This window comes from Pongo abelii, chromosome 2, assembly GCF_028885655.2.
Source record: "Pongo abelii isolate AG06213 chromosome 2, NHGRI_mPonAbe1-v2.0_pri, whole genome shotgun sequence".
Lineage (NCBI taxonomy): Eukaryota > Metazoa > Chordata > Mammalia > Primates > Hominidae > Pongo > Pongo abelii.
Window position 1 is genome coordinate 66,922,473 of NC_085928.1, and position 14,851 is coordinate 66,937,323.

Genomic DNA, 14,851 nt, shown 5'->3' on the forward strand with positions numbered 1-14,851 from the left:
TTAATAACATGCAGTCACAGTGAGTCAGTGGTAGACTTGAAAGACAACACGTGTGAAAGGCAAGAAGGGTGTGAAAGAACATGATATGTTTAGGAGGAAAGCAGTAGATTGGTGTGACTGAAGTCTGTGGCTTAATGGCAGGGAAAATAGCCTTTATTATTGGGTGCCCAGGACTACTCTCAGTACTTTAAATTTGATAACTAGTTTAATCCTCACAATAATAACCTTTTGATTTGGGTGCTGTATCATTGCCCCATTTTACAGATGAGAAAACTGAGGCCCAGAGTGGTTCCCTGTCTAAGGTCACTCATCTGGTGCATGATGGACTAGTTTGAATACCAGCTTTCTAAAGGTATTTGAACCTTTCTGTTTTTTGTTGTTTTATTTGTTTTTCATTATTTTATTTCGTGAAACACAAGCTTGAACCTTTCTGAGCCACCAGTTTTCTTATTTGTAAAACAGAAATAACTATCTCACAAAGAAATTTTCAATGAGGTAATACATATAATAGCTTCCAACATTTTTTTTTTTTTTTTTTTTTTGCGAGACAAGGTCTCACTCTGTCGCCCAAGCTAGAGTGCAGTGGTGAGATCATAGCTCACTGCAGCCTCGACCTCCCGGGCCCAAGCAACCCTCCCACCTCAGACTCCCAAGTAGCTGGGACCACAGGCACACGCCACCACGGCTGGCTGATTTTGTTTGTGTAGTGACAGGGGCTCGCTCTGTGCCTCTGCTGGTCTCAAATTCCTGAGCTCAAACGATCCTCCCGCCTCAGCCTCCCCGAGTGCTGGGATTATAGGTGTGGGCCACTGTGCCTGGCTGCCTCCAGCATCTTATCTCATTAATAGTTAGTGTTCAGAAAATGATTGCTGTTATTATTATTTTTATGTATTATTGTTGGTCACATGGGTTTTCCTCAGGTTGAGAAACTGTTATTTGCTCAATCATCCAGTGGTTGATGGACACTTATGTTAGCTCCATTTATCACTGTTTTATTATCAACACTGCTATGAATCACTTTGTACAGATTACTTTCGTTGGGAAAGGGGCAAAGGAGGCACTGACTTCCGTGGATGTGTTCTCCAAAGTGGAATTATGTTGTCAGCTATAAAAATTATAAAACTTGTTACACATAATTACAATAATGCCTGTCCAAATTTGCAGGGTGCTGTGGCTCACACCTGTAATCCCAACTTCCAGGCTGCAGTGAACTATGATCACACCACTGCACTCCAGCCTGGACAACAGAGCCAGACCCTGTTTCTTAAATTAAAAAAAAAAAAAAAAATTAGCTGAGGACTTAGATCAGATGGATTGAAACATGACAGCCCCATTTCATCTGGCTGGTTAAGGTCCTCATGGAATGAAAAACACCTTCGGGCACTCTTCTATGAGAGAGAATGGGTTTCTTTAATTGCCAGATTGTCTGAACACAGCCTCAGCTACTTCGAGGAATAAGACGAAGCAGTGAGGAAGTTGCCAGTTGAGTGATTCTTGGGGAAAAAAATTAGCATTCAGTGCCAGCTCTCTAAAGTGTGGATTCTGGATTCTGGTAGAAGCCAGTAAAGAAACGTTTTCTCTGGAGTGGAAGCTAGTAAGATTTATTCTGTGGTGATGAAGCCATCTGAAACCTTACAGTGTGGTTGGATCAGCATACGGGAGCTGACTGCCTCAGGACTGTGGAAGCCTGCTTCTCTGTGCCTCAGCCGGAACTCAGGGTACTCAGTAGTCACTTGCTAATTTCTGAGAACACAGCACTCCTGAAGGGATAGAAAGCGTGAATAATACCCAGCCTTTTTAGACTAGTTCTGTGTGTCAGGTATTGTAACATTCATTCAGTCCCTGAAATTTACAAACTAGTTATTGCACCCCTTTTTCATTTGAGGATACTGATGCCCAGATAAGTGGCTTGCCCTGGGTCACATAGCTTGTAAATGCCCAGCTAGCATTTGAACCCAGGCAGTCTTCTTCCTGGAATGCTTGCTCTTAACACTTTACTGTTCTATGAAAGGTCTTTGGTGGTGGGCGTCACTCCTGGTTCACACTTGGGTCGCTCCTTCCCCAGTACCCACTGGGTCACACCTCCCCTCCCGCCACCCACCCCAGTGGGCCTCAGTTCTGGTTTATCCTGGAGACCTTCCCTGACCGCTACTGCAACTCCACCACTCCCTATGTCTTTCCCTGTTTTTGTTTTCCCCATAGCACTTTCCGTAGTCGGCTACACTGTATCTTATTGTTGGTTGGCTGGTTGATCTTTGGTCTTTGTTCCACCACTGAGGATGTGGAGGGAAGGAATTTTTGTCTTGTTTTGCTCCTTCTGTTTGGATGCTTCCAATAGTATGTGACATGTACTAGGTGCTCAGTAAATATTTGATGAGTGGATATACTGCTTCCTTCCTGAACCAATATAGTGAACCTGAGTCCTCCCTATTGCTCCCTACTTTTGTATTTTCTAATGTATAGAAAAGGAAGGCCGGGCACGGTGGCTTATGCCTGTAATCCCAGCACTTTGGGAGGTGGAGGCAGATGGATCACTCGAGGTCAGAAGTTCGAGACCAACCTGGCCAACATGATGAAACCCCATCTCTACTAAAAATACAGAAATTAGCCAGGCGGGGCGAAGGTTCCAGTGAGCCGAGATGGTGCCACTGCACTCCAGCCTGGCAACAGAGCGAGACTCTGTCTTAAAAAAAAAAAAAAAAAAAAAATTAGCCGGGTATGGTGGCACACACCTGTAGTCCCAGCTACTAGGGAGGCTGAGGCAGGAGAATTGCTTGAACCCAGGAAGCAGAGGTTGCAGTGAGCTGAGATCATGCCACTGCACTCTAGCCTGGGTGACAGAGTGAGACTCTGTCTAAAAAAAAAAGTAAAAAGGCAGCTAACAAAATGGAAGAAAATATTTACAAATCATGTATCTGTATCTGATAAGGGACTAGTATCCAGAATATATAAAGAATTTTTAAAATACAATGGAAAGGCCGGGTGCAGTGGCTCACGCCTGTAATCCCAACACTTTGGGAGGCCAAGGTTGGTGGATCACTTGAAGTCAGGAGTTCAAGACCAGTGTGGCCAACATGGTGAAACCCTGTCTCTACTGAAAATACAAAAAATTAGTTGGGCGTGGTGGTGTGCACCTGTAATCCCAGTTACTTGGGAAGCTGAGGCAGGATAATAGCTTGAACCCAGGAAGCAGAGGTTGCAGTGAGCTGAGATCATGCCACTGCACTCTAGCCTGGGTGACAGAGTGAGACTCTGTCTTAAAAAAAAAAAAAAAAAAGTAAAAAGGCAGCTAACAAAATGGAAGAAAATATTTACAAATCATGTATCTGATAAGGGACTAGTATCCAGAATATATAAAGAATTTTTAAAGTACAATGGAAAGGTCGGGCGCAGTGGCTCACGCCTGTAATCCCAACACTTTGGGAGGCCAAGGCTGGTGGATCACTTGAGGTCAGGAGTTCAAGACCAGTCTGGCCAACATGGTGAAACCCTGTCTCTACTGAAAGTACAAAAAATTAATTGGGTGTGGTGGTGTGCACCTGTAATCCCAGTTACTTGGGAAGCTGAAGCAGGAGAATAGCTTGACCCCAGGAGGCGGAGGGTGCAGTGAGCCGAGATCATGCCACTGCACTCCAGCCTGGCGACAGAGTAAGACTCTGTCTCAAAAAAAAAAAAAAAAAAAAAAAGCCGGGCATGGTGGTACACACCTGACCTGTAGTCCCAGCTACTAGGGAGGCTGAGGCAGGAGAATTGCTTGAACCCAGGAAGCAGAGGTTGCAGTGAGCTGAGATCATGCCACTGCACTCTAGCCTGGGTGACAGAGTGAGACTCTGTCTAAAAAAAAAAAAAAAAGTAAAAAGGCAGCTAACAAAATGGAAGAAAATATTTACAAATCATGTATCTAATAAGGGACTAATATCCAGAATATATAAAGAATTTTTAAAATACAATGGAAAGGCCAGGCGCAGTGGCTCACGCCTGTAATCCCAACACTTTGGGAGGCCAAGGCTGGTGGATCACTTGAGGTCAGGAGTTCAAGACTAGTCTGGCCAACATGGTGAAACCCTGTCTCTACTGAAAATACAAAAATTTAGTTGAGCGTGGTGGTGTGCACCTGTAATCCCGGTTACTTGGGAAGCTGAGGCAGGAGAATAGCTTGACCCCAGGAGGCAGAGGTTGCAGTGAGCCAAGATCATGCCACTGCACTCCAGCCTGGGCAACAGAGCAGGACTCTGTCTCAAAAAAAAACAAAACAACAACAAAACATTGAAAAGACAACCCAGTTTAAAAACAAGAGAAGGATTTGAATAGCCATTTCTTCAGAAAAGGTATTCAAATGGCCAGTAAGCACATGAAAAGTTGTTAAACATCATAGGTATTAGGGAAATGGAAATACCAATACAAATAACAGAGATGCCATTCTATACCTCTACAATGGCTGTGATAAAAAAGAAAGGCAAGAACAAGTGTTGAGAATGTGGAGAAATTGGGACCCTCATACAAATGCTGATTAGATTTTAAAGTGGTACAGCTGCTTTGGAAGAAAGCTTGGCAGTTCCTCCAAATATTAAACATAGCTACCATATGACCCAGCAGTTCTACTCCTATATATCTACCTGTGAGAAATGAAACATATGTCCACACAAAAACTTGTACGTAGTAGCATTATTCATAACAAATCGCCCAAAAGTGGAAACAGCACAAATGTTCATCAACTGAGAAATGGATAAATAAAATTCGTGCATCTGTACGATGGAATATTATTTAACTATAAGCAGGAGTGAAGTACGGATAAATGCTACAGTGTGATGACCCTTGAAAACATTTTGCTAAGGTCATAAAAATAACTCCAGATAGTTTATAATTCAATGTGTATAAAATGTCCAGAATAGGCAAATCTGTGGCAAGAAAATAGATTAGATCCAACCTGGATCTCCATTGTCTAGCACAGCTCCTCGTACTTTGTAGCCAGCCAAATATTCACTGAACCAAAATGACAGCAATGTTTCAATTCAGGCTAGGGATGGGGAGTGAAGGCTCTAGCACAGCTCCTCGTACTTTGTAGCCAGCCAAATATTCACTGAACCAAAATGACAGCAATGTTTCAATTCAGGCTAGGGATGGGGAGTGAAGGGAGATGGGGAGTGATCACTTAGGAGTATGGGGTTTCTTGCGGGGAGGCTGGAATATTCTAGTATTAGATTGGAGAGATGATTGTACAACTCTGTAAACAGAATTAAAAATACTGAATTATTTACTTTAAATGGATGAATTACATGGTATGTGAATTATATCTGAAAAACAGTCATGAAAATGAATATTATTTTGCCATATCAATATCCAGTTTGGGCTGCAGTCCTTAAACACTACCACATAAAAACCTGCACTGAAATGATCTTTTTTTCATACCGTTTGCTGCCTAAGGTAGAGCCTATATCTGGACAGGCTGAGTATCCCTTATCTGAAATACTTGGGGCCAGAAGTGTTTTAGATTTTGGAATTTTTCAGATTTTGGAATGTTTGCACATATATAATGAGATATCTTGGGGATGGCCCAAGTCTAAACACGAAGTTCATTTATGTTTCATACACGCCTCATACACATCGCCTGAAGGTGATTTTATATGATATTTTTAATAATATGTGCGACTCACTGCGTGAGGTCAGGTGTGGAATTTTCCACTTGTGGTGTCATGCCAGTGCTCAAAAGGTTTCAGGTTTGGGGGTATTTTGCATTTTTGGTGTTCAGATTAGGGTTGCCCAACCTGGATCTCCATTGCCTAGCACAGCTCCCGGTACTTTGTAGCCACTCAGATATTCACTGAACTGAAATGACAGCAGTCTTGCAATTCGTTTAAAGGGAGAAAAGTTAGCCGGTAATTATTATCTCCAAGACCCAGCGCTTCCTCTACCCTCCATCTTTCGACTGTGCTATATACATATCATAAGTAGTATCTGCTTTACTACTTACAAAGCATTCTCTAATACCTTAACTCTGTGTTCCCCAACCCTTGGGAACCCCGTTAGGAACTAGGACACACAGCCGGAGGTGAGTGGTGGGTGAGCTTCATTTGTATTGACAGCCAGTCTCCATCACTTGCATTACTGCCTGAGCTCTGCCTCCTGTCAGATCAGCAGCTGTGTTGGATTCTTATAGGAGCACAATACCTATTTGAACTGCATATGTGAGGAATCTAGGTTGCAGGCTTTTTATGAGAATCAAATGCCTGATCTGTCACTGTCTCCCATCACCCCCAGAGGGACTGTCTAGTTGCAGGAAAATAATCTCAGGGCTCCCACTGATTCTACATTATGGTGAGTTGTATAATTCTTTCATTATATATTACAATGTAATAATAACAAATAAAGTGCACAATAAATGTAATGTACTTGAGTCATCCTGAAACCACTGTCCCCTGGACCCACATCCATGGAAAAATTGTCTTCCACAAAACCTCTTCCTGGTGCCAAAAAGTTTGGGGACTGCTGCCCTAGCTCATTAAATCTGAAAGCAACTTTGTAAGGTTAGTGTGATTAAGCCATTTTACAGAGAAGGAAGCTGACTCAGAAAGTTTAAGTAACTTGACCTCAGTCACCCTGGGACATTGCCAGACTTGAAAGCCAGGGTCTTGCCACTGTACTATGCAGCCCTTCACATCTGCATACTTGTAATGAGGTCCCTGACTGCAGGCTGCATGCCTGAATCACAGGGAAGGCCACCTACAGGTAGGTGGCTTACAGGCCTTGGAGTTTGTATCATTTCAAGGTCAAGGAGAAATTATCCTTTCGGATGCCTATTTTACTGGCAGTTCTAGAGGCATAAAATAAAGTCAGCAGTCAGTTTTAATCCATTGCTGTTGTTTTGTTGCAAACAAATCTCCGAAGGTAAGAAAAATTGATTGTTATGATCAGATGCTGGTTCATGCTGTGCCCATGATGTTATTCATTTTGTTCTGAAGAAATGAGTCATAAGCCCATTTGCTTCCTATCCCCTGTGGCTGAGCTAGTTCAGCTGCACAGCAGTGAGAGAAATTCAGTTCTGCACACATTTATTGATGTGTGTGTTCCCTGTGCCAGGCAGTGCACAAGGAGCTAAGGATGCAGACATAAATAAGCCCCAGTCCTTGTTCTCCGAGAGCCTGGAGTGTTTTCTAGGTCCTTTAATCATGGCATGCAATTGTTCTTTTAGGGGGAAGATTTGGATTGTAAAACATAATCCTTGATATTTTAAAATGGTAAATCCTTCTCTCAGAAAGTGACTCTCTAAAATTGAGGAACTTTATGTTTGTGGAATGTACAGAAAGAAGGAATGACACAAATATTTAGAATTCAACAGTTTTAGAAACTGATCTTTCACTTCAGGGCCAGCCTTGCTAGAGTCAGAATTTGATGACATTTCATCTCTTCAAAGATTAATGGAATCCATTTTTATACACGTCAGGATTTACACAGTTGAAAGTTAACTCAGCCACCACTCCATTCACATTTGTCAAGTCATCATCTGTGTATCCCATAAATTTGTTTTAAAATGCTAGAAAGTAATATGCCAGCATTATAGAGGTGAGGGAAATGGAGGGAAATTATAGAGTAAAATCATCACCTGAAATTTCACTACCCTAATACCGAGAGGCAGTTGGACCTGGGGCGTGTTATCTTTGCACCTCCATCTCCTCATCTGTAAAATTAAGAATAATAGTACCTATTTTATGGAGCTTTGTCATGACCAAATGAGATAGCAAATTAAAGCACACATGCAAAAACCCACAATAAATGTATTTTATTAGAGCAAAAATAAGCATTTTTATATAGTCTCTTTGTCTTGTTTTTCTCATTTTTTATGAAGATTTTTTTGTTTTGGTATGCTTAAAAAAAATTATGTAGAGACAGAGTCTCACTATGTTGCCCAGGCTGGTCTCAAACTCCTCAGCTCAAACATTCCTCCGGCCTTGGCCTCACAAAGCGCTAGGACTATAGATGTGAGCCACCATGCCCAGCCTGTTATACTTTTGTATCTTTGTTTCTTACTGCATATTAAATGATCACTTTCCATCTTGTTATGTGTGATTACTGTCTGTGATAGTAACAGTATGCCATCATAGTGCATCCTTTCCCCTGTTGTTGGACATTTGGGATGCTTTCAATATTATAAGTAGTGCTTCAGTGAGCAATTTTACGTATGTAGTATATTTTTACTTCCTGGAAACCTTACGCAAGTTTCTTAATCACTGTCTTTGTTCCCTTGTGTATGAATGGGGATAGAATCCTATCTACCTGAGAGGAGAGCTGTGTGTATTAAATGAAGCAATACCACAACACACTTGGCACAGTGGCTGGTATTTACCAGATGCTCAGTAAACGTTACCTCTTACTCTGTGTTTCTGGCTTATTTCTTTAAGCTTTCTCCAGAGATGGGGTTTCTTGCTTCAGTGCTTTCCAGAAGAATGTTAGCAGTTTATGCAGTCAACAGCAATATGTGAAAAGACGGATTTCTCAACCTCCTTATTAGCAGTGATCCCAGGTTTTAACTATCTAACTCTCTTTCCCTTCAAAATAATAGTGAAAAAAACAAGTTCATCCATATTTGAGCAGATTTTTAGGACTGGGACTCGCTTCTGCTCACTCACCTGAACAGTCAGACCGCCTTTACACCAAGGTCAGGTTCCAGAGGCTCTTTAGAAGTCTTTTTTTTTTTTTTTTTTTTTTGAGACGGAGTGTCGCTTTGTCACCCAGGCTGGAGTGCAGTGGCACGATCTCGGCTCACTGCAAGCTCTGCCTCCTGGGTTCACGCCATTCTCCTGCCTCAGCCTCCCAAGTAGCTGGGACTGCGGGCGCCTGCCACCACGTCTGGCTAATTTTTTTGTATTTTTTAGTAGAGGTGGGGTTTCACTGTGTTAGCCAGGATGGTCGGGATCTCCTGACCTCGTGATCTGCCCGCCTCGGCTTCCCAAAGTGCTGGGATTACAGGCGTGAGCCACCGCGCCCAGCCTGGAAGTCTGTTTTTCTAAGCTTGCAGTCCCCAGTTGCATTCCACCAAATTGTAGTGTAAGTTGGTCCTTTGAAGCTTAAAACCTAGCATATTTTATTCCTTACTCAATGAAGTACATATTGTTGTTCTTCCTTGTATTTTTACTTTTTCTAAAACAAGCCAACAGTTTGCACTAGGAAAATCCATTGTGGCAAATAATGACCTCTATGATCCCTTCCCCTCTCCAGAAAAAAGAAATTGGCGAGGGTAACCATATGTCCTGGTTTGCTCAGTTTATACTTGTCCTAGTGTAATTATTTATAGCGATCCCTTCACCCTCAGAAGTGACCTAGTTCGGATGATAAATTACATCGTCATCCTAGCCCCAGGGGATTCCTCAGCAGCTGGGTTATCTGCCTACACTTGCCACCTCTCTACTCCCCCTGACAACTTGCTGTCTCCCCAACAAAGGATTCAGCCACATTGCTTTCACCACGCTTGACTCAGAAGGTTCTGCATGTGTCCAGCCTCTTCTGATTTCACCTTAGCCCAGTAGGCATGCACTTAAGTGTGTCCACTTTCCCATTCCTTTCTCCTCCATCTTGCCGATGGTTGTCAGTGTCATTGGCACTTTTCATTTGATTCAGAAATGCTTTTGTCTTTCAGAATTATGTGTTTTTCAGCTCAATTCATCCCATAGGCAAATGTAACATTCCTCATTTCTCATCACTTGCAATTTGAGAAGTTATATCCGTTTTCAATTTCATCTTAAATGCAAACCTCCTCTTACAGAACTTTTAAGCCTTATTTTGCCCTGGTAAAATATGATAAGATTATATTCATAAAGTGCCTCAAAAGCCCTCATAAACAGACAGGTCAACGATGAGGAAGCAATGGCAAGGACAAGTCTATAGTGATGGTGCACAGCTCCTGTCTCCTTCATTGGCCACAGGCAGAATTTAGCCCATAAGGCAAGACTTTGTAGATACAGAAGCTTCTGCATTGGAAAAGCTAAAACAAGTTAACTACTCGCTTGTGATTACCTTGTGTACCTAGGTAACTATAATTTAACTGGCATAAAGGGCTTTGTGATTTGAGAGACCCTCTTTTCTTCCAAACAAGTGCTCACATTTCTTGGGGTAAAGTGTCCACGTTTTGAGGAGGAAAAATAAGTGTTTTGATGAGGGATCCTGCCAGAGTGAAGCCGTGCAGTATCAGTGTGGAGAGTGTTGTTGATAGGTCAGAGTGTGGATTCTTAATGGAAGATGTGTTTATCTCTTTGTTTTAACTAGGTGACTTTCGGATGGTGGTTGGAGAAGATAAAACAAAAGTGTTGAATATTGTGAAGCCCAATATAGCCCACTTTCGAGAGCTCTATGGCAGCATACTACAGGAGAATCCTCAAGTGGTGTATAAAAGCCAGCAAGGCTGGCTGGAGGTAAACTGTATGTGGAAAATAGCTTGTATTGTTTCTAAGACAAGGGCTATTTGCAGGAGGAAAGTCAGGGGTAGAACAGCATGAGTGATGTGAGAACATTTATAGTTTAAAAAGTAAGTACTATATGTAAACATAGGCTTCTGTGTATCTGGAATAACGCTAAAAGGTAACAGACTAGTAATAAGAGGCTGCCTTTGGAGAAGGGAACTAGGGGCAGAAGTGGGAGAGGGACTTGTTTTGACTATCTGTATCTTTTTTGCCATTGGAAATTATTACCATGTCTATCAATTACCAATCAAAACAAGTGAAGATAAACTTTTAGATCACTCTCATTCCATCCCCAGACACATTTAGCTCCCCAGAGGTAACTGTACTGACAGTTTGGTGTCTAGTTTTTGTTTTTGTTTTTTTTCTTTTTTTTGGGACAGAGTCTGACTCTGTTGCCCAGGCTGGAGTGCAGTGGCACGATCTCGGCTTACTGCAGCCTCAACACCCCCCCAGCCTGGGATCAAGCCATCCTCCCACCTCAGCCTCCTGAGTACCTGGGACTACAGGTGCATGCCACCATGCCTAGCCAATTTTTGTATTTTTTTTTGTAGAGACAGGGCTTTGCCATGTTGCACAGGCTGGTCTCAAAATCCTGAGCTCAAGCAGTGTGCCCGCCCCAGCGTCCAAAAGTACTGGGATTATAGGGATGAGCCACTGCACCTAGCCTGCTGTCTGTTCTTCCAGATCTTTTCACATGTACTTTTGTATATGTTTGTATGCATATATGAAGAGGTTTGGTTTTGTTATACATTAATGGGCTCATACATATTCAAAATTCTCTTCTTTCCCCACTTGTTATGTTTATTACATCTGGGAATTTTTCTTTTTGATATATCAAATAAAACTTTCTTATCAAGGTGTTGTTTAAATTAATATTAAGTGTTTGTTTGAAAATAAAAACCAGGCCGGGCCACAGGGTTTTTTTTTTTCCTTTAATGTAAAGAACACTTCATTTATGCTCTTCTCCATCTACATGATAGGGGCAACTAACATTGTAATGAGTAATAGATTAATGGAATTTCTAGAGGTAAAAAGGGAGTACAAAAAAATAGGAATTATTTTAAAATAAGAATAGAGAGTGACATATGAAATGCGAGAATACCCATCACTCAGTTTAACAGATTTTGCCACATTTGGTTCAGATTGAGGTTTTCTGTTTTATGCATGTACATGATTTAAAAGCCAAATGATACCTCAAGTTTATAACAAAAAGAGCAGTTCCATGCTGCATACCTTCCCACATTCTCAGCCCTGCTTACCAGAGGCAGCTGCTTTCGTCTCTATAACAGATTCTTCTGATATTCACCTCCATGTTCTAAATAATATGCTTTGACTATTATTTCTTGATTTTTTTTCAATCTTACACTTTATTTTTGTCATCCTGTAAGATGGGGATTTTTTCTTACTGTCTTACACTACCCCATCAATTCATATACCAGTACACACAGGCACACACACGCACACACATTCTCTTCCCCTTCTACCTCATGCCCTCATGCTTCACATAAAGTTACTTCATAATTTTTGGTTAGGTTAATATTCAATATTTATTTTATTGTGACAGCCTTTTCTTTATTGATGAGCTGTGGCATTATGAAGTTCCTTTTCCTGTACCACTTTGTTTCTCCTGGAGTTAATAGTTGTCTTATTTTTTCAGTTGCTTAGGTCAGTCATCCTCAAACTCTGACAGATCCATAAAACTCTTCCCATTATAGACAGATTTATTGGGTATTTTCTGTTTCTTGTTTTTCATAGGAATGTTTTTCCTGGAGCCCCCTGCCCTGTTCCTTTCTCGACTGGTTGTTTTCTAGCTCACCGCACAGCTGCACTCCTCCACCTTCCCTTCATTATCACCCCGAGAATTCCATTTGCCTCCCCTGTGCTAGTCTTTGGTTTTGTGGGTCTTGCATTTTCCTCTTCCACGGTTTACACTCTGATATTAGTGAAGTTTGTCTTTTATTACCTTCTTAAAGGGTGTGAGGGAGGTAAGTTTTTAAGACTATATACCTCTGAAAATTCTGCCCTCCCTTTGATAGATAGTGTTGGCTAAATATCAAATTCTAGGGTAGAAATAATTTTCCCTCTTTATTTATATCTGTTTTCCATTCATTATTCAGTCACTTGGTGGGCTCCTTCCTTCCTTCCTTCCATCCATCTGTCCATCCGTCTGTTCTTCCTTCCTTCCTTCCTTCCTTCCCTTTTTTTTTTTTAACAAGGCCTTGCTCAGTTGCCCAGGCTAGAGTGCGGTGGCACAATCCCGGCTCACTGTGACCTCAAACTCCTAAGCTCAAGTGACTCTCCCACCTCAACCTCCTGAGTAACTGGGACTACAGGCACGCGCCACCACGCCCGACTGGTTTTTGTGTTTTTAGTAGAAACGGTTTCACCATATTGCCCAGGCTGGTCTCCAACTCCTGGGCTCAAGCCATCCTCCCACCTTGGTCTTCCAAAGTATTGGGTTAACTGGTGTGAGCCACAGTGCCCAGCCTCAGTGGGCCTTTTCTATCTGGAATTTTATAAGCTTCAATTCTAAGAAATTTTTTAAATTATTTCTGTAATTATTTCTTCATACCCGTTTTCTTAGTTTGTTCTTCCTGGGATTCCTGTTAGGTGGTTGCTAGACCTCCTGGTTTAACCTTTTTTCCTTTCTCTCTCTCTCTCTCTCTCTCCTCTTTGTTTCTTAAATTTAGCTTTGTGGGAGAATATTTCTGATTGGTTTTCTAACACTTCTACTGAATTTTTAATTTTCCCAAAATGTTCTTTCTTATAGCTTCCTATTCTTGTATTATGGATGCGTTATTTTCTCCTAATCTCTTTAATGATCTTTATTATAACTTTTGAAGATTTTGTCTTGTTCTCTCACATTGTTTCTTTCTCTTAGTTCCTCTTGTCTGTTTTTACTCTAGTCTGTTATGTTAGAAGCTTTTTTCAAATGTCTGAGTTTCCTTCCTGGCCTGATTTTTTAAATTAATTAATGAATTAATCAATTTGAGAGGGGATTTCACTCTGTCATCTAGGCTACAGTGTAGTGGCATGCTCATAGCTCACTGCAGCCTTGAACTCTTGCACTCAAGTGATCCTCTCACCTCAGCCCCTTGAGGAGCTGGGACTACAGGCCCATGACACTATGCCCAGCTGATTTTTTTACATATGTGTGTGTGTGCATATATATATATGTATGTGTGTATATATATATATGTATACATGTATATATACACATATATATGTATATGTGTATATATATATACACACATACACACACATATATATTTGTACCCATATGATCTGAGACATTAACTTTTTTTTTTGTAGAGACAGGGTCTCACTTTGTTGCCCTGGCTGGTCTCAAACTCCTAGGCTCAAGCGATCCTCCCACCTTGGCCTCCCAAAGTACTGGGATTACAGGCAAGAGCCACCGTGCCTGGCTCTGGCCTGTTTTTAAAGAATGAGGCACTAAAATACAGGCTGGAAGTTCTTTGTGATATATCAGGCTTGCCAACTGGTGGGCTTGACTATAGGATTATGAGGCAAAGACCTAGCTATTTTGTTTTGTTTTGTTTTGATTTTTTGAGATGGAGTCTCTCTCTGTTGCCCAGGCTGGAGTGCAGTGGCGCAATCTCGGCTCACTGCAACCTCCGCCTCCCAAGTTCAAGCGATTCTTGTGCCTCAGCCTCCCAAATAGCTGGAACTACAGGCATGCGCCATCACACCCAGCTAATTTTTGTATTTTTAGTAGAGACGGGGTTTCACCATGTTGGCCAAGCTAGTCTTGAACTGCTGACCTCAAGTGATCTGCCCACTTCGGCCTCCCAAAGTGCTGGGATTACTGGTGTGAGCCACTGCACCTGGCCAAGGACCTAGCTGTTTTATTGGAGGATCTCAAATATCAGTGTCTGTAGAATTTCTCCAGAGATCTTCTATTCTCTGGCTAGAGGACAGGGAAGTACAATGTGTCTTGTCTACCAACTTTCTAGAAACCGAGCAAGGGAAAAGGACTAGGAGTTTTCTCTAACTATAAAGATAAAGGTATCCAGAATCCTCCCTATGGCCTGTAAAAGCCTGCATGATCTAGTTTCGCATCGGTTTCTTTTCCTGGGAAACTTGCAAGAATAAGATTGGGGGACTGAGCTACAGCTCCCAGTGCTGTATCTGGCCTTGAGGCTGCAACTGAGACTCATCTTCTCCCATCTCTGCTACTCATCCAGATTCCCTTCACCCTCATCTATCACTTCTGCTTATCTAGACAGGGTGGCCCAGACCCTCATCTCGGAGGAGTCTGGAGGACCCTGGCCACCGCGCTTGTCCACTTACCATCAAAATTGGGTAAGGGGTACTCCAAGAGATGTGTATCAGCACCCCAGCTCCTGATGACCAGGGCCGATTGCTTCTGCCAGTGTAGT

The 14,851-nt window shown here is 42.0% G+C and overlaps 1 protein-coding gene across 3 annotated transcripts in view; it reads left to right on the forward strand.

Annotated features, from left to right (window-relative positions):
* Positions 1 to 14,851, forward strand: part of TAMM41 (TAM41 mitochondrial translocator assembly and maintenance homolog) — a 58,081-nt gene that overhangs the window by 19,626 nt on the left and 23,604 nt on the right. For 2 of the 3 annotated variants that reach the window (XM_024245383.3, XM_063721874.1), the window contains exon 5: positions 10,258 to 10,403. In XM_024245383.3, the coding sequence (XP_024101151.1) occupies positions 10,258 to 10,403 (146 nt within the window). Of the gene's footprint in view, positions 1 to 10,257; positions 10,411 to 14,851 lie in introns of all 3 variants that reach the window. The other variant, XM_054551699.2, reaches the window with a different exon arrangement.